Source organism: Microtus pennsylvanicus, chromosome 13 (assembly GCF_037038515.1).
Source record: "Microtus pennsylvanicus isolate mMicPen1 chromosome 13, mMicPen1.hap1, whole genome shotgun sequence".
In the NCBI taxonomy this organism is placed as follows: Eukaryota; Metazoa; Chordata; class Mammalia; order Rodentia; family Cricetidae; genus Microtus; species Microtus pennsylvanicus.
In genome coordinates, this window is record NC_134591.1 from 21417273 (window position 1) to 21437812 (window position 20540).

At 41.3% G+C, this 20540-nt stretch overlaps 1 protein-coding gene across 2 annotated transcripts in view; it reads left to right on the plus strand.

Annotated features, from left to right (window-relative positions):
* The first annotated feature begins 2263 nt into the window (after positions 1-2263).
* Ccdc171 (coiled-coil domain containing 171) overlaps positions 2264-20540 on the plus strand; it is a 332057-nt gene continuing 313780 nt past the window's right edge. For both annotated transcript variants that reach the window (XM_075944990.1, XM_075944989.1), the window contains exons 1-2: positions 2264-2474; positions 13076-13218. In XM_075944990.1, coding sequence (XP_075801105.1) covers positions 13172-13218 — 47 coding nt within the window. In that variant the 5' untranslated portion in view covers positions 2264-2474; positions 13076-13171. The remainder of the gene's footprint in view (positions 2475-13075; positions 13219-20540) is intronic.

Here is a 20540-nt window from a genome sequence, read left to right on the forward strand (position 1 = left end):
TGCCAGTGCCATGGTGAGAGCTGAGAGGTGCTGGGGAGAAATTCGAGGAAGCTTAGCAAAGCCAAGGGGTCTGGGATCTGGTAATGAGGTCATTACTGAGGTGGTTATCTGCTCTGAGAGAGCGCTGGGGTGACTCTAATTGTCTCTCAAAGGATTGGTAGAAAGAGGAGAAGGGGATGAAATGACAAGGATGAACAACAGGGAAGTGGGTCGGAGTAGCCTTTAACCAAACAAGAGACAACAGAAAACGGAGCTGTAATCACCAGAGAAAAACAGAAACTCTCTAAGGATTCTGAGGTGATCAGGTTTATTATATAATCACTATAATTTTCATTACCTTTGTTAAAGCCTCCTGCATTTTTGTTCTAACTTGCTGTTACTTTACCTTCCCACACTAGACTTGAAATTCTCCATAAATTTCTCCCATGTACTCAGGGTTGTTAACAGTTCTTTTCTCTGATCCCCATTGCTCTTGTACTTTATGCCATGTATTTCTTTTTGTAAGATTTACTTGTTTATTATTATGAACACAGTATTCTGCCTGCAGGCCAGAAGAAGGCACCAGAACTCATTATAGATGGTTGTGAGTCACCATGTGGTGCTGGGAATTGAACTTAGGATCTTTGGGAGAGCAGAAAGTGCCCTTAACCTCTGGGCCATCTCTCCTGCCCCCATACCATGTATTTCTATCACTTAGCTCCATGCTACGTACATGAACTTTATTCTATAAATGCTAAAAACCAAGTAAATTAAGTTTGCAAGGCTTCAAGTCACCCAATTTTCCTTAAAAAAAAATGCACAGTGTAAAATACATTTAACATTTATCCCTGCAATGTAATACTCCCTTCTTTAATGATACAAAGACAAGACACGACAAATTGATGTGTGGCTCATTTTTTGTAACCCCATTGCTCCAGAGGATGAGGCAGGGGGATCCAGAATTTGGGACCTGATTGGGCTACAAACACTCCAAGCCAAACCAAGAAAACCAAACGGAACAAAAAACAAAAAAACAACCCCCTTAACAAAAACCTTTCAAATAATAAAACTAAACCATACACATTTTTTTTTAAAAAGCTCTAATGTTATTTATCATAATTCTCCATTTGATTCCTAAGCAGAGTAGTCTACTTTTGTTTCCTTCAGGTGTTTTTTTTTTTTTTTGAAGCAGTTATCTTTTCTGGCTAAAGTTTTAAGAAGCAAGGAAGACCTTTTAAAAACTGAATGGCTGACCTCAAACCAATTAAAGATTCTCAGCAGCACAAGAATCAGTTTTAATCTATTTATTTTTAGGACTGTTGGATTTTCAAAACAAGAGCAGCTGAGGACGACCCCAACACCTGGTTCAGGCTGATTACGACCAACCCGGGACAAGTTTAGCATAAAAGGCTCATTTTGTATGAACACTTGTGGAGGTAGAGGTGGTAAGGATAAAAACCTTTCATCAAAATCCCGCCAATTTGCATTGTTCTTTGGGGAATAGGCTTTCAAAAAGCCAAGGAACAAAAGAGGATTTGCTTTCCCAATCCCCTGAAGCTGCTACAGGGAGAACCAAAGCTCTTTATAAATTGTGGGAGAGGAGGGGGAGGGGCTGATATCTAGCAGGGATGGAGCACACGGGAAGGCTCCGAGGCCTTATTTGCCAATGAATCCGGTTCCACAATATTTATAATCAAAGACGCTCAACAGCATCAGAGCATCGACCTACATTTTTCCCACCCAAGCCGAGATACAAAGGGGGTGGGAAGAAAAGACAGATTTTGTGCAAGCCGAGGGCGCTGGGGAGAGCTCGCCACCTGTGCCGAAGCCTGGGCAGACTCTCCCTGGGGACCCCGGCATCCGCCCGGTCTCAGTGGGGTTCCCAGACCCTGAAAGAGCTCGAAAGCCAGGTTACAGATTAGGAACGGGTTGGTATCCTTTGGCAGGCAAGGAAAAGGAATTAGAAGATGGAAATTTGCACGTTAGTCTGTTCGGGCAGTTGTGAGACAAGGAGAAGGCATAGCAAAAGAGGGGCCGGAGCGCGTACTGGGCGAAACGCACGCCCGAGCCTCTTGTGCGGTCTGCGCACGCGCACCCCATCCCTGGCGCACGCGCAGGCTCGTCCGCCCCGCGCGGGAGCGCGCGCGGTTTCGCGGGCCGGCCCCTGCTGCGCGAGCCCGCGTTCTCTTGCGTCTCCCGGAGCTGCGACACGGGCGGCCGGACGCCGGGGACGCGGTGACAAGGGGCGGGCCTGCCGGGGCGGGGCCAGGGAGGCGGAGAAAGTCGCCGCGGCCCGGAGCCCAGTCGCGTGTTCCCGTCTCCCGGAAGTGGCCGTTGTAAACTTCACCTCGCAGACTTTCTCCATCCCGGTCCTAGAGCCCATCGGCTTCCCCTCAGTTGTCACTCCTTTTCCTGAGGGCTGCCTGACCTTCCGCCCTAGACCTGAAGCGGCCTGGGGCTTCGTGGGTGTGCAGGCTGGACCACGCGAGCCCGAGGTAACCGCGGGCTGTGCCCGGGGCCGGGAGGTGCTGAGAGGAGCCTGGGCTCGCAGGGAGGACCGGCCTTGGGGATGCTCGATGGTGCGGACACGCCTCCCGCTCAGCGCCGACGCTCTCCGCCCACCCGGAGGCAGATAGAGGAGCATCCTCCGCGCTACCCGGAGGACCGATGGGGACCAGAGTCCTCGGAGCGCCTTAGGATTAGTACCTAAGAATCACAACTTATTTCGCGTCCTACCTCCTTTTCTTTTAGATGCTAGCCACACTTTGATAACCAAACAGTGAGTTGTGTCAGAAGTTCGGCAACTTCTGCTTATCCACCAGGATGCTAAGTAAAGTCAGCTGTGAGTTTTCAGAGCTGAAATTTTGTAGAAGTGCCTTAAAAAATGTTTAAGCCTTACGATATCCATCTCAGGCAAATATAACTTATTAAAGTCGATATCAAACACTTTCTAAGGCTTTCCACAGCGATGCTTTACTCTTCTCATAATGTTGGAGAAAAGAAGTTACCGTTTTGTTGTTTGCATTTAACAGTGCTTAGTAACGACCAAACTTTGGGAGAGCCGGAAATGAACGTGCTTTCCAGAGAACGGGAGAGGAATGAAGCCAGTGCAACCCGATAGTAGGAAAAGTGAAGGCAGTTGTAACCTGGAGCTTTCTGTGTCAGTCCTGGCTCAGCCGTTTATTACTGTCTTAAATCACCTAACTGCTTGGACCTTAGGGTCTTTATGTCGGATAAGCACAAGGGGCTTAGTCTCAGGTTCCATGAATTTTTTTTGTTGATCTATTTCAGTCCTTTTTGTCTTCGTTTTGCTCTGTGGAAAGACTCACATATCTCCTTTAGTTCTTTTCTTTTTTTTTCACGTGTGGGGTGGAAGGTGGTTGAGACTGAACAAGAAGCATAGGTATTAAATGTTCTGCTCCTGAGCTGTGCACCAGCTCTTAAGTTCCTCCTTACTAAGTAAAGTAACTGCTAACACTGCCTACACAGGTGTTGTGATGAATGGACACAGAACTGCAGAAATCATACACACACACACACACACACACACACACACACACACACACACACACAACAACAACCCGGACTTAGTGTGAGGGAATATAAGCCATTTACTTTCGACTTGAAAAGGACTGAATGATTTGAGAACACATTGTTGGATCAAGGGGAAAAAGTACTATTTGGTAAGACACCCAAATGAGGAAGAGAGTGAGATAGTGTCGTGAACACAGGTGCTACGTTCATTTTCTCTTTAAGCAAGAGAGAGAAGGGTGGAGGGGCTGGCTTTGCTGTTGGATGAAAGCTGGTGGCTGTTGTGTTAGTGTTCATCAGTTTGAAGATGGAGGAAGGAGAGATTAGGCTGGGTGCTCAGGGAGGCAGAGACTCTTCTAGACGCAGTAATACAACTTGGAGGCTGTGGGGCTGTTTGCTTTGTAGAGTGTCGTTGAAGTCATCTAGATGTGAGAATGGATTTTAATTCTTTGGTGAATATCTTTGTACAAATTACTCAACCTCTGGGAAACTCAGTCTTCTCGTTTGTGAGATGTGCAGATAGTCTCAAGAGTTTCAGGAGAATGAGCTCAAGCGTGCTTAGCCGTGTATGTGGCACCCTGGAAGTGTTGCATTCTAGGGTGTGACTCTTCAGCCCCCTCCTCTGGTCTCTGCAGACTGGTTGAGAGGTGAGGACACTGTGAAAGGACAACTGAAGGATTTACATGTTGGTAGGAAACTTGTGCCAGAAATGGTTCTTAACATCTAAAGGAGACTCTTCTTCCCTTTGGGATGGCCAGAGACTTGATCCCTTGGGTTTGACTGCTCATTTACCTATTTGAAAATGAATTCTTATTTTTAAAATTTATATATATATAAATAATTATTTATAACGTTCGTATTTCTATGCCATATTATTTATTTTTAAAATTCTTATTAAACAGTATCTCTAACAGTTATATATTTTGGCAGAAATATCCAGAGTAGTTCAAATCTACAAACAAGAGAAGAGTGATGTATTTGAGTGGTATCATTTAAGGTCTGTTGATAAGAATCTTGTCTTTGTCTACCGGTGCTTCAGGATGGCCTAGTTGCAGCCGAAGCCTGTGAAGATGCTGTCTGGGTTGAGAATCTGATGCAGGTTGGCGTCCTTTGTGTGGAGAATGCTGTGACTTCTTGTTAGTCTGTTTATTTATGTTCTTGTGCTGGCGGTCTAGCCTGCTCTCATACTGGTTAAGCATGTGTCCTATGACTGAGGTACTACTCCACCTCTGCCCCCAGCTGATGTGTTTACAAATTGAGATATAAGTCATATAACACAGATTTCACCATTTAAAAGTATACCTTTCAGTGGTTTTCGTGTATTCCCATATATAGTGTAACCGTTACCACTATTTAACTCCAGAGCAATTCTGGTATCCGCAAAAGGAAATCTAATGACAGGTAAAATTCCCTGTCCTCTCCCCCACAATAACCTACTTTCTGTGGCGTTGCTTCTTCTAAACATGTCAGAGCAATGAGATCAAAACTATCTTACCTTTTTGTGCCTGGCCTTTTCACTTAGCACAATGTTTTTAAAGTTTATTCATATTTTTACATATATTAACTTCTGTCCAATTGTTTAATATATATTTATTTACTTACTGAGCTAATATTTATACTTTCTTGTGGATATGAATTATATTTCTGTGAATATTCTTGTGCAAGTTTTTCTTGTTTATTGTTGGGTGTTTTGTTGTTTGTTTTGAGACAAGGTTTCTCTGGATAGCCTTGGCTGTCCTGGAACTTGATCTTTTGACCAGGCTGGCCTCAAACTCAGAGATCTATCTGCCTCTGCCTCCTGAGTGCTGGGATTAAAGTCATGGGCCACAACCTCCTGACTGAAATGGCAACTTTTATTAAAGAAATCAAGGTTTAATTTTTGCTGGTCTGTTTCAGTTTGCTTCTAATGGTGTTATTACCTCCTGGACCACTGACAGGCAGTGTGCACACTCCGGAGTATTTTCTGTATTCTGTGCCCAAATCAATATTATTGCCACTGTACTTGGTGGACACCAGTTTTGGCCATTATAGATAGCATAATACTCTATTTCAGATTTTGTCACGGTGGGGGAGTTGGCAAGGATGGTTAATTTTCCTTTGCCCTGTCATCTTCAATCTGCTTGTTCCCTAGCATGTTATTTTTTCCTTCCTTCCTTCCTTCCTCCCTCCCTCCCTCCCTCCCTCCCTCCCTCCCTCCCTCCCTCCCTTCCTTCCTTCCTTCCTTCCTTCCTTCCTTCCTGTTTTTCTTTCCTTCTTTGTTTGTTTGTTCGAGACATGGTTTCTTCATGTAGCCCTGGCTGTTCTGGAACTGGCTTTGTAGACCAAGCTGGGCTTGAACTTTGAGTTCTACCTGCCTCTGCCTTCTAACTGCTGGGATTAAAGGTATGTGTCACCACCAGCCAGCTCCTGTCTGTCTGTCTGTCTGTCTGTCTGTCTGTCTATCTTCCTTTCTTCCATTTTTTTAGATTTATTGATTTATTTATTATGTATACAGTGTTCTGCCTGCATGTGTCCTTGCAGGCCAAGAGAAGGCACTATGAACAGCCTTGTGGTTCCTGGGAATTGAACTCAGAACCTCTGGAAGAGCGGTCAGTGTTCTTAACCTCTGAACAATCTCTTCAGCCCATCTTTCTTCCTTCCTTCCTTCCTTCTTTATCTCTCCTTTCTTTCATGTTATCCCTAATTGACCGACCTTCCCTCCTTCGTTCTTTCCTTTTAAATTTTATTTTTATTTTGTATATATGGGTGCTTTGTAAGTATGTCTGTATACCATGTGCATGCAAGTCCAGAAGAGGGCTTAGGATTTCCTAAACTTAATATATGGATGGTTGTAAACTGCCCCTTGCCATGGGAGTGCTAGGATGGGATCTCTTGACGCAGCCAGTAGTTCTTAATGGCTGAGCCATCTCTCCAGCCTCCTCTTTAAAAAATGTAATTTTGTTTTTTATTATTATTATGTTAATATCTTTATATATGTGTGTATGTATATATATTCTAAAGTTTGATCATTTTTCTCAATATATTTTTATTTTAAATTAATGCGTATGCATGTATATTTGTGTGTGAGTGCATGTTCCCTCGGGTAAATCAGAGCCATCAGAGTTGGACTGACAGGTAGTTGTGAGATGCCTGATACGATGTGGTTGCTGGAAACTGACTTTGTATCCACTGCAAGAGCAATGTGTGCTCTTAGCCACTGAGCCATCTCTCCAATCCCCATTTTTCCTGTTTTTTTATTTCTCTTTAGGAACATTTTTGTTCTATTAGCTTTTATGGTCCCTCCAGTTTAATCTTCATGACTTAAGTGAGTTTTTCTTTTATTTCTAATTCTTTCTGAATTTCTTTCTCTCTCTCTCTCTCTCTCTCTCTCTCTCTCTCTCTCTCTCTCTCTCTCCCTCTCCCTCTCCCTCTCCCTCTCCCTCTCCCTCTCCCTCTTTCTGATTCTTATCACTGCACCATTTATATGTAGCCCTGGGTAGCCTGGAACTTACTGTGTAGACCATGCTGTCCCCAAATTCACAGAGATCCATTTGTCTCTGCCTTTCAGGTGCTGATCTTAAAGCAGGTGCCACCTGCTCATCCGTATCATCTCACTTTTGAGTATTTCTATTTCCCTTTCCCTTCTTCCCTCTCCTCCCTCCTTCATTCCTTCCTTCTTCTCTTCTTTATCTTCTTTACTTCTTTCCTTCCCCCCCTTCTTTCTTTATTTCATACAGGGTCTCACTGTCTGTCCCTGGCTGGCCTGGGACGTGCTGGGTAGAGGATGGCCTAGAACTTACAGAGATCCCCAGAAATCAACCTGTCTATGATACTACATTCGGCACTTTTGAGTCTCTCTTTCTTCCACTCCCCTCCCCAGTCAAGGTATCTCTGTGTATCCTGGCTGCCCTGGACCACTCACTGAAGACTGTACTGAGATTGCATGCTTCTCCCGAGTGCTGGGATTAAAAGCATACTCCATCACACTCCTTGCCTCTTTCTCGTCTGTACCTTTTCCTAATGTTTTTAAGTTATTTTGGAGTAGTTATATTTTCATTAGTCTTGGTATATATTTCTTTCATACTTTTAGATAGGGTATTGTTTTTTCTTTACTTGGCGACCACACCCCTTTTATTTTGTTTAATTTTTATGGGAGATAGACTTACAACTTGAGAGTAAGGCAAGGCTCAGGTAAGCTCTAACTTCATAAAGTTGCTTCTTTCTGTATATTAATGCTATGGGAGCTTGCTTTTTGAGATCTTTCTTTGTTTCCTCCTCCAGTTTTGTTGGGCCAGCTTCCTTCCTTCCCTTCTCTTCTCTTCCCTTCCCCCTCCCCTCTCCTTCCCTCCCTTCCATTTCTCTTCCCACCCACCCCTGTCTGATTTAGATTCCAGCCACAGAAACTTTCCTTCAGTCCAGAAAGGCCCTTAACAGGCCACAGCAGCTCTTTCATGACCATTTTACCATGTGTGTTTCAAGTGTCCACTGTGAAAGTGAACAAAGCTCTCCCTCTTTGATCTTCTGCTCTCAGATAGGCCTGTAATAATATCTGCTTTCTCCCCAGGGTCCTGTCAGATGTCCTCGTCCCTATGTGTTATCTAAAGACTCTCACTGCTTCTCTGTAGATGTCTTGGCTGATGGTCTTTTACTAAGTGTTTTCTATGATTGATTGGATTCTCTCACTAGTTGCCCTCATTTTACAGATTCCCTTATTTGAATTAATAAGGAAATTTTGCTATAGAAAAAACAAAGAAGTCAAGCATGATGACTCACACCTGTGATCCCAGCACTTGGGAGGTGGGGAGAAGGGGGCAGGAAGATCAGGAGTTGAAGGCCAGTCTGAGCTATGTAGCAAATCCAAGGCCAACCTGTGCTTAATGAGACTTTATCTCACAGCAAACAAGCAAGGAAGCAAACAAACAAAACCAACCAGCCTGGCGTGCTTTTAGTCCTGGCATTTAGGAGACACGGGCAGTCAGATCTCTGAGTTTAAGGACAACATGGTCTACATATTGAATTCTAGACCAGCTAGGGCTACAAAGTGAGATCCTGACTCAAAAAACAAAATCAATCAACCAACCAAATTGAAAACAAAAAGAGCAATGAAAAACAAATTAAGAGCCTTAATTCAAGATACTTGTAGCCAGAGGTAGTTTGAGAATACATTCTCCTATTATATTCTTGTCTTGTGCTTTTCAACTTTAAAAACTTTTACCCATCCTATGAGCATTTTCAAGCTGTCAATATTAGTTTTATATTATTGTATAACAAGTTACTACAAACTCAGTGTTTTAAAACTGTGCACACTTTGAACATTGCTTTATTAATTTTCTGTCTTCTTTTGAAACTGCATTTTGTTAGTAGCTCATGCTGGTCTAGAATTTGGGAACCTCCTACCTTAGCCTCCCAAGTGTGGGGATTCAGGTGCCTCCCACCACAGCTGGCCAGCAGCACACTTCTGTTATTACAGTCTTTATGGTTTACTAGTCCTGGTACAGTGTAGCTGGGCCTTCTGCTTCGGGATTTACAAGATGCTTACTGGACTGTATTTTTACCTAAAGGCAGCCTGGGTAGAATCTGCCCCCTTCCTCGGGTCCCTGACAGGGTTTATTTATTTATTTACTTATTTATTTGTAAATTGTATGCTTGAGGGATCTAGTGCTAGCTGTTGGGTGGAGGCCATGAGACTGCCTGCACTTCCCTGTGGCCCTGCCTTTAGGAAGTTCATAGCATGGTAATTTACTTTTTTGAAGGTGGTAAGCTTTGGGGGCTGGAGAGATGGCTTAACCAGTTAAGAGCACTGACTGTTCTTCCAGAGAACCTGGGTTCAATTCCCAGCACCCACATGATAGCTCACTCACAGCTGTCTGTAACTCCAGTTCCAGGAGATCTGACACCCTCACACTGATGCACATGAAATAAATTTAAAAAAAGGTGGTAAATCTTTTTTTTTTTTTGAGTGCTGGGGTTTGAAGAAAGGGTTCTTTACGTTTTGTGCAAGTGCTGTGCCAATGAGCTATCCGGTCACTCCCACAGTCTTACAGTCATAGCAGTGTTATCCTGTCACCTTTGCCACAGAAGCAAGTCACAGGCCAGGTGCAGAATGATGTGGGGTCATCTGTTTACCACATCATCTGTCTGAGTGATCTGATCTGGGGATTGAAGGAACTCTCTGTGGGGCTCTATACAAGCCTGTGTCTAGAAGACTTTAGATTTGAAGATGTTAGGTGCCTAAATACATAGAATAAAGGATTTTTTCTATTTGTTTTTATTAAAACAATCTCAAAAAATTGATCAGTTATTTCTTTCTCCATTTTTCTTCCCAAGACAAAGACAAATAAAACAAAAAAAAAACACTTTTAAGGTTGTTACTATCTAAAACATTTCTATGGCTGAAGAGATGGCTCAGAGGTTAAAAACATTTGATGCTTTTCTGGAGGACCTCAGTTCAATTCCAGCATCCACACGATGGCTCACAACCACATTTAACTCTGGTTCCAGGGGATTTAACTCTCTTTGCTGGCCTCTGAGGAGACCAGGCACATATGTGGTGCACGTACATATAATGCAAGCAAAACACTTATACACATAAAAATGAATAAATAAAAATAAAACTTTTAAAAATTGTTTTTGGTTTTTGGTGTGTGTGTGTGTGTGTGTGTGTGTGTGCGCTGGTGAGGATCAAATTCATGATCCCCTGCTTGCTAAGCTAGGCCCTACCAGTCATGTATCTCTAGACATCTAAAATTCTTCCCCCAGAGGGGAAAATAGAGATGTTTTCATGCCTTTGGACTATATGTGTATACATGCACGTGTGTGGAGATTGTGTATGTATGTTTGACCCCCCACCCTCCCAGAAATGAAAACCTTTGCTGGATTGAAGAAATGGCTCAGTGATTAAGACCACTGGTTGCTCTTGCAGAGAACCCAGGTTTGAGTTCCAGCATCCACCTGATGTGACAGCTGTCTGTAAGTCCAGTCCCAAGGGATCTCAAACCCTCTGATGACCTCCACTCCACCAGTCATGCACACGGGGCACACAACATACACTCAGGCAGAGCACTCAGATGCATACAATACTAAAATTACCAGAAGAAAACAAAATCCTTTGTTATGTGTGTCAGTGATCTCTGGACATTACACTGAGGACAGAACAGTCTTTTTGCTAGATTCCAACTTTTCTTACAAACATTCTGAAGGAGGCTTGTTTGGGTCTCATCTTTGGGAGCATCCTGGTAGTATGAAAAACATTTGTGACTCTAATCCAAAAACCAACCAACCAACAAACAAACAAACAGACAAATAACCTGGCTGAGTGCCAGCATCACCATCCCCACATTACCTTAAAGGGTGACTGACACTGGTCTTGGGCAGTCAGTCATTTGGCTCCTCTGCCCCAGCTTCCTTTCCTTAATGGAAAGAAGGGCAACAAAGGTGGGGTAAGAGCATCAATAGCTTCGTATTCTGAGTCATTGGTGTTGCGGGAAGAACTTGGGCTTCGGAATCTTAGTTATGACTGGGGATTTGGTCCTTTTACTTTCTTCAAGCTATTTTCTACTCTGTGTCTTTTGTCCTTTGAAAACCTGGGTAGCCCTTTCATTGCAGTGCCGCAGGGAGCAGAGTTGTTGTTAGTCAGACTGTAGTTCTGGATGCTGCACTGGGTGCCGCATAGATGAGCGACAGTAAATACTGTTTGTCGCCACTCTTCTTAAGTTTGGTTATTTAGGTCACCAGAGAAATCAGATTTTTCTTTTTTGGACTTGGCTAAAATTCCATCCTATTTTCCTTGGACCAAATTATTCTTTCAGCTACATGAGTCACTGTTGTTGGAATCATTATTTCTCAGCCCTAGGATTCATGTTGGCCTTCGTCTATTTGAATAGCTTCCTTTCATGGTTTCTTCTAGAGCTTGGTTAATGGAGCAGAGGCTGAATATGTTGACAGTTTTTCTCCTCTTGTTTTCATCTTTTGGGTACCTTTATACACACATGATATCATTAAATAATTATTTTATTACATCTTTTTCCCAGACCAAATTACTCAGCTATTCCCTTTTATTGGGATCATTAAGCTTTTCCAGGTTCCCCGACCCAGTAATAAAAACCGATAGTGGCTGAGCCCTGGCTGTGTGAAGGATTTAGAGCCTGCCAAAGTTAACTCTCTTTTGGGCAGAGGGAGAATGTTCAAAAAGTCTTGTCTTTCCTAAGGCCATATACTTGTGCTGGTTGGATCCTGCTTCAGGTCTCTAAGTTTAAAGTTCAGATTTTCTTAAGACATTGGATTTTAGGGACTATAAGGAGGTATTTGTGGGATATTGATATTTACATTAGTGCTATTTTAGAGCGTTTACCCAGAGATACTTTAGCACTGTAGTAAAGTAACTTGATTTACATGGTTGACTCTGTGTGATTCGGAATATCTCCTGTAGAAGAGGGTTCTAGAAGGTCAGCCAGAGTAAGCAACACCTTTCTTTCCTGCTACCTCTTTGGAGGAAATGGTTAAATTATGACATTAATTTATGAAGGAAGACATCTTATACAGATTGATACGAAATGTTTGACAGCAGGGTTAGTTTTCTGTTTTGCTTACTAGTGGCACAGACTTGCTAAGAGAAACTTATTTCTCTGGTTGAAGATAACAGTGTAGTTTTCCTTCCTAGGACTTTTTTATTTGCTTTCTTTTTTGAGATAGGGTTTCTCTATGTAGCCATAACTGTCCTGGAACTTAATTTGTAGACCAGTCTGGCCTCAGACTCAAGAGATCTGCCTACTTAAGTCTCCTGAGTGCTGGGATTAAAGGCGTGCCCTACCACTGCCTACATTTTCCTAGGACTTATTAAAACACCAAATTTCTGAATTGGAAGCAAATTATTATGAGATCTTTTGTTTGGGAGTATTTTGGTATCTTCATTGACAACATTGTGTTAAAATATCTCATTTATTTAGACTGAATTCTGTGTCCCAAAAGTTGGTACTAAATATATTCCTTTGCAAGTGCAAGAATAATTTGTCAGGGGCTGGAGAGATGGCTCAATGGTTAAGAGCACTGACTGCTCTTCCAGAGGACCCAGCATCCACATGGCAGCTTACAACTGTCTGAAGATTCAGTTGCAGGGGATCTGACACCTTCATACCAATGCACATAAATAAAGTTAAATAAACCATAAAAAATATTAAAAGTAATTTGTCAGTTTTATTTTTATTTAAGCAGCTAAAGTAGATTAAAAGTTAACTACTACGGTTTTCTAAAACTTTTTTTAACATTATGCCTTTTTTTTGGCTTCTAATTCTTTTTCAAATGAAAAGTCCTATAGCATTATTATCATTGTTATTTTTTGAGACTGAATGTCATTTATCCCAGGCTGGCCTCCACCTTACTAATATGAGGATGACATTGAGCTGGTCCCCTTGCTTCCTTCAGGTGCTGGGTTTATAGGTATGTGTACCACACCCAGCTGTGTGTTATAAATTTTTGGATTGTCTATCTTCTATATAACTTAAAAATTAACAAATAGTCTATAGATCAAAATAAAGCTTACCTTCCCAGGATTCAAATATAAAATTGCTGTTGTATTGTTTATTAACAGGCTTTAGTCCATTTAACTTGTAAGTCACAGACATCAACATAAAGAAGAACATCATTAAGAAACTGTGGGGTATTGTGGAAAATTGGAAGACTTACCATGAGTTTAAATACTTCAAGTAATGCCACTACTGGGGATACCCAAAGGTAAGCCTCTGGTCTCTTCCTTTGGTTGGAAAATGCTTTTGATTGCAAGAACCAGGGAGAACTAAGGGGGTGACGAAGGAGTCTTGTAGGACGGTGAAGGAAGTAGGTTTCTTGGGACTGAAAGAGCAACAGCTCCTTCAGGTATAGCACTGACTCTCAGGACTCCTTGTGTTCTTTTGTTAACTTGGATCATAAATGTCTGTGCCCCTGAATCTTTCCTCCTGCTGGAGATTTGCTTATTCCCCACGATTCCTGTTTTCTCCCCCGTGTTTCTGTCTGTTTACGTTTGTCTGGCCATTGCCTGCTTGCCATGACTTCGGTGACTGTGTCCTTGCCTCCTGCTGCATCTCTGACTCTGCCTGAGTGCTCTGTGAGTTTTAGCCCCCTTGCCGACTGCGCGTCCTTGGTGTCTTCGAGTGCATCTCAAGAAGATGTGTTCCATTGATATTGTTCCTCCTTTTTGTTTTTGTGCCAGGGGTTTCTTTCTGTCCTTTGTAAGATGCTTAATTTATTCCATTGCCTTTGAGGGATGGGGTCCACAATACAAAATGAACCATTTTAGGTGTGATTTTTTTTCCTAAGGTGCATTTTTCAAGAAAATAAGTTCAGTAATCAAAATTATCCTGGTCTGGTTTGTGTTGCTTGTATTCTTAGCACTCAGGACACAGAGGTGGGTAAATTTTTGTGAGTTCAGGCAGTCTAGTATATAGAACAACTTTCAGATTTCAAGGACCTTGTCTCAAATAAACAAAAAACAGAACAAGAAACTAAGTGCTTAGAACTTCTATAGTCAAGGAACAGACTCATCTCTGCAGAATCTAAAAATAGAACGTTTGACGTTATAGTCTGTCAGTTACCTGAAGTAAACGATTTAAAATATATTCTGTAACAGAATCAGAAAGGTTAGTTGTGGATAATTCTTCTTATTTTGTTTTTTCAAGACAGGGTTTCCCTGTGTAGCTCTGGCTGTCCTGGAACTCACTTTCTAGTAGACCAGGCTGACCTCAGCCTCAGAGACACATCTGCCTTTGCTGGGATTAAAAGTGTGCACCACCATCACACAGCTGAAACTGTGAATAAATTTTTATACTTAGTTTGAGAAGGATTGATGGAGACTATGTATATATGTATATATAATCTTACCTCTTAGAATTGACCGTGGATAATTCAGTAAATATTTGTCCAGGGCCTTTCTTATGAAGTAGCAGTATGTTATATAAGTACATACTTTAGAATTATAATAATATTTTACATTATTTATTATGCTTTTTCAGTTTAGAAAGAAAACATCAGAAGACATCCATAATATATATGTTTTAAATTTTTACTTATTGAATCTCTGTCTCCTGACTCAGACTCTGTGTGTGACAGAGACAGGAAGACCAGAAGAGGTTGTCACCCATTTGAATTGGAGCTATAGGCACTGAGAACTTCCTAATGTCAGAACTGGGACTCAGACTCAGGTCTTCCGGAAGAGCAGCATGTGCTGTCTCTTCAGCCTCCCCCACCCCATGCTTTTATTGGAGAAATCTTTGCTCTGAATTCTAGATTCTGAATAGAGTTATTTCAACTCTACCACTGATCTTCTTTCTATATCTATAACTTTGTCGTTCTCAATAATTCCTGACAATGGAACCATGCCTCTTTTTATGTTTGGCTTCTTTGCGCTTGTTCTTGAGATTTATTATATTGTGGCATGTATAGGCCTTTGTTTCTTTTTACTGTTGAATAATATTCCATTCCTCTGTATGGATTTATTACATTTAGTTACTCATTCTCAAGTCGTCAGGAATTAATGTAGTTTTTCCTTTTGGCTGTTAGGAGTAGTGCTGCTATAAACATGATGTGTAAGTGTTTGTGCTCACATGTTTTCTGTTTCTCTTTTCAGGCAGCTTCACAGAGCAGCCTTGCTGCATCATGTAGCAAATTTATGCCAAATCTTTTAAGAAGCCACCAAATTTAGTGATTGGATAATTTTGCACTCATGACAATAGTATTTGAAGGCTTTAATTCCTTTATATCCTTGTCAGCACTTTAAAAATTACTTAATTTTTGTTTCTTTCAGACAGGTTTCAGGATTTCTCTGTATAACAGTTCAGGCTGTCCTGGAACTTGCTTTGTAAACCAGGCCGGCTTTGAACTCACAGCGATCCATTTGCCTTTGCCTCCTGAGTGCTGTGATTAAAGGCGTGTGCCGCCACCACCGCCTGGCAAAAAAAAAATTACTTAATTTTTAAATAGTAATTCTTTAAATTTAATTCTCATAAATGTAAAATTGTACATTATTATGGGTTTAGTTTGAATATTTTCGATAATCAGTGATGCTCAGCATCTTTACATGTGCCTTTTGGTCATTTACATGTCTTCCTGGGTAAAATGTCATTTTTGCTTTTTTTTTTTTTTCAGAGCAGAGTAGAGCAGGGTTTCTCTGTGTAGCCTCGGCTGTTTTGGAACTTGCTCTGTAGACAATGCTGCCTTTGCACTCAGACATCTGTCTGCTTCTGCTTCCAGAGTGGTTAGGGTCTAAACTTATTGTTTTACATATGGATAGCCAGTTGCTTCAGAACATTTCTTGTTAATACTGTTTTTCCTCATTGGACTGTCTTTGCACTGCTGTTGAAATTTGCTTGACTATAAAAATATAGACTTTTCAGGAGTCTCAATTCTGATAATTCGTCATTTAATGTTTTGTGATATTAGACTCTGCACACACAGGTATACCAAGTGGTCAAGCACTCACTTAAGTTTTCTTTTTAAAACATGTTGTCTGGCCAGGTGGTGCTGGCGCACACTTTTAATCCATGGGGAGGCAGAGGCAGGCGGATCTCTGTGAGGTCGACAAGAGCTAGTTCCAGGACAGGCTCCAAAGCCACAGAGAAACCCTGTCTCGAAAAACCAAAAAAAAAAAAAAAATGTTGTCTGTTATTAATTAAATACTACCGTGTCTTGATTATTGAAATGTGTCAATTAATTATTGCTGACAAATCTTTGAGAGAAATTTTAGAAAGAGGTTTATTTGGACTGGACAGTTTGGGGAGTGTACGTCCCTGGTTAGCTTCCTCCACTGCAGTGGTCTGTGTTGAGGCAAGCATTGCAGCATCAGGAACATGTGCTGAGGGGATGCTTACCTTGTGGAGCTGGAGATCAGAGAGGGAAGAGAGGAGGACTGGAGTAAACAGGGACAGTATACTCCTCAAAGACATCCCTCAGGTGCGCTACCTCCTCTGGGAGGCCCCACCTCTTAAGGCCTCTGCCACTTCCTCTGCTGATGTGGGAGTCTTCTGTTTTGTGTTGATTTCATTGGTTAAATAAAGAAACTGCCTTGGCCCTTTAATAGGACAGAAAATTAGGTAGGCGGAGTAGACAGAACAGAATGCTGGGAGAAAGAAGCCGAGTCAGTCAGTCGCCATGACTCTCCTCTCTGAGATGGATGCCCGTTAGACTTGTCGCGGTAAGCCACACTCAAGTGGCAATACAGATACTAGAAATGGGTTAGATCAATATGTAAGAGCTAGCCAATAAGAGGTTCTAACTAATGGGCCAGGCAGTGTTTAAAAGAATAGAGTTTCTGTGTAATTATTTCGGGGTATAAGCTAGCCATGCAGGAGCCAGGGCAGCCAGAACACAGCCCACAGCTCCACTTACTACACTCTGCCAGCCGAGGAACAAGCCTTTCATTCAACACAGGAGGCTATGAAGACTTTTCCATTCAGTTCAAAGTTTTGAAAGTCAGAAGTGAAGTAAGTTCTCATGTGTTTATCAGGATGATGCTGTCGGTTTTGAATCCTTTGCCTTTCCATAATACACTTTAGGATCAGCTTGTCAATTTTTACGAAAGGACATTCTGGGATTTGCTTAAAGATTGTATTGTATCTGTAGATAGAATTACCATTTTAATAACACTGCATTTTCTAAATACAAATGATTGTGGGAGATCTTTTCATTAATTTATGTCTTTAACTTCAGTAACTTTTTTAAGGTAAAGGTGTTATACTTCTTTTGCTAAATTTATTTTTCTCTTTTTTATTCTATTACAAGTAGAGTTCTTTTTCTTGATTTTATTGATAGTATATAGAAATATTAATTTTGAAGTTGGGCACATGCCTTTAATCCCAGCACTCAGGAAGCAGAGGCAGATGGATCTCTGTGAGTGCGACACCAGCCTGGTCTACCAGGAGAGTTCCAGGACAGGCTTAAAGCTACACTGAGAAGCCTTGTCTTGAAAAGCCAAAAAAAATATTAATTTTGCACATTAAGGCAATCTTATCAAAAGCAATCTACAGATTTAATGCAATGCCCAGCAAAATCCCAGAAAAATTCTTCACAGACCTTGAAAGAACGGTACTCAACTTCATATGGAAAAGCAAAAAACCCAGGATAGCCAAAACAATCCTGTGCAATAAAAGAACTTCTGGAGGCATCACAATCCCTGTTGTAGAGTAGAGTTGACTTCAAACTCTACTACAGAGCTACAGTACTGAAAACAGCCTGGTATTGGGGTATTGGCATAAGAACAGACAGGAGGACCAATGGAACCGGATAGAAGACCTGAATATCAATATGTACATCTTTGAACCTCTGATTTTTTTGACAAAGAAGCAAAAAATATCAAATGGAAAAAAGAAATCATATTTAACAAATGGTGCTGGCATAACTGGTTATCAACATCTAGAAGAATGAAAATAGACCCATATCTATCACCGTGCACCAAACTCAAGTCCAAATGGATCAAAGACCTCAACGTAAAGCCAGCCACACTGAACCTTATAGAAGAAAAAGTGGGAAATACACATGAACACATTAGCACAGGAGACCACTTCCTAAATATAACCCCAGCAGTACAGACACTGAAACAATTAAGAAACGGGACCTCCTGAAACTGAAAAGCTTCTGTAAAGCAAAGGACATGGTCAACAAGACAAAACGACAGCCTACAGAATGGGAAAAGATCTTCACCAGCCCCACATCAGACAGAGGTCTGATCTCCAAAATATACAAAGAACTCAAGAAATTTGTCACTAAAAGAACAAATAATCCAATAAAAAAAATGGAGTTCAGACCTAAACGGAGAACTTTCACCAGAGGGATCTAAAATGGCTGAAAGATACTTAAGGAAATGTTCAACATCCCTAGTCATCAGAGAAAGGCAAATCAAAACAACTCTGAGATTCCATCTTACACCTGTAAGAATGGCCAAGATCAAAAACACTGATGACAACTTATGCTGGGAAGGTTGTGGGGGAAAAGGGAACACTTCTGCATTGCTGATGGGAATGCAAGCTGATACAACCCCTTTGAATGTCAGTATGGCGATTTCTCAGAAAATTAGGAAACAACCTTCCTCAAGACCCAGTAATACCACTTTGGGGTATATCCAAAGGATGCTCAATTGTACCACAAGGAAATGTGCTCAACTATGTTCATAGCAGCTTTGTTTGTCATAGCCAGAACCTGGAAACAACCTAAATGCCTCTTGACCAAAGAATGGATAAGGAAAATGTACATTTATGCAATGGAGTACTACACAGCAGAAAAATATATGACATCTTGAATTTCATAGGAAAATGGAAGGAGTTAGAGAACATTATTTTGAGTGAGGTAACTCAGACACAGAAAGACACTTATCACATGTACTCACTTAGAGGTGGTTTTTAAACACAAAGCAAAGAAAACCAACCTCCAAACCACAATCCCAGAGAATTTAGACAACAATGAGGACACTAAGAGAGACTTACATAGATTGAATCTACATGGGAGGTAGAAAGTAGAAAAAGACAAGATCTCCTGAGTAAATTGGGAACATGGGGACCTTGGGGGGAGGGTTGAAGAGAGGAGGGGAGAGGCAGGGAGGGGAGCAGAGAAAAATGTAGAGCTCAATAAAAATCAATAAAAAATTTTGCACATTGATCTTATATTTTTAAAAATATGTATTTGCATTTTATGTACATTCGTGTGTTTTGCCTGCATATATGGCCGTGTGAGGGTGTTGGATCCTCTGAAAGTGGTGTTACAGACAGTGGGTGCTGAGAATTGTACCTGGGTCCTCTGGAATAGTTGCAATTGCTCTTAACCGCTGAGCCATCTCTCCAGCCCTGTTCTTGTATTTTTATAACCTTGCTGAAATTGATTTTTAGTTTTTTTCTTGTTATTTGTTTTCTTAGGATTTTTTTTATAAAATCATATTTTTGAAGTAAAAACAGATTTCCAGTCCAATACACATCTCTGTTTCTACACTTTCCCCTCTCTCCCTTCATTCACCATTTAAGGATGTTAAGTAAGTCTTTGAATGCCTTGTTAACAGCAGTTGTCTTTGCTCTCTTCTCTCCCTTTTCGTCTTTAACCATTGCATATGCTAGGAGCATAGGTATTTGTAGATAGTCTTTATTTATCAAGTTGCTCCTCCTGCTTGACATGGTGGTGTACAGGCCTGTAATCTTGGCTGCTGAGGAGGCAGAGGCAGGATGAAGATCAAGGCCTACCTTGTCTACAGAGTGAGTTTAAGGCCACCTTGGCAGCTTGGCGAGACCCTGGCTCTAAATAAAAAGTTAAAAGAAGGCTTGGATATAGCCTTGTGGTAGAGCACTTGCACAGTGCGCGTGAAGCCCTGAAGCCAATCTCTAATATTGTGGAGTTTCTTCTCTGTTTTTCTTTGTTAATCTAGGAGAGTTTATCAGCTTAGTCTTTTCAGAGAGCTCAATATTGGTTTTGCTGATTTTTCTCTTCTGTTTTAGTGGTATTGAAAGAAGTTGAAGTTGTATGTACACATTGTTTTTCTCTAGGGCTACTGCTGTTGGAGAGACAGGGCTAATTTCTTTGAGACAAATCTTTTTCTTAATTCCTAGAAACCTTCACATTTAGCTCTTTGAGATAGTTTTCTTTTTCATCTGAATAATTTGACATTTTATTTTTAATGTTAGTCTTTGGTTTTCCAGTTTTAATTTTTGTCTATTGACTTCCTACCACAGATAATCAAGAAAATGTCCATTGATTTGCTTACAGGCCTGATGGAAACATGTTCTCAACTGGGGTTTCCCTTCCCTGAGAGTTCTAGCTTGTGTCAGGTTGATAAGAACTCAACAAAGACAAAGTGAACAACCGATACCTTCTAGAGTCCTGTGCTTTAAGCTGCGACTTTTGGCATGTCAGCTGCTTGCCTCACTGCTTGCTTTGAATTGTTAGGTACATCAGTTATCTACCTGCTTGTTCTGTTGCTGTGATGTCTTTTCTGCCTGTGCTCTTTATCTGGGAGCTCTTTCCTGTTATAGTTATTACTGTTGATTTTCAGGAGAGTATCATGGGTAGTTTGCCATTTTAAAGTAAGA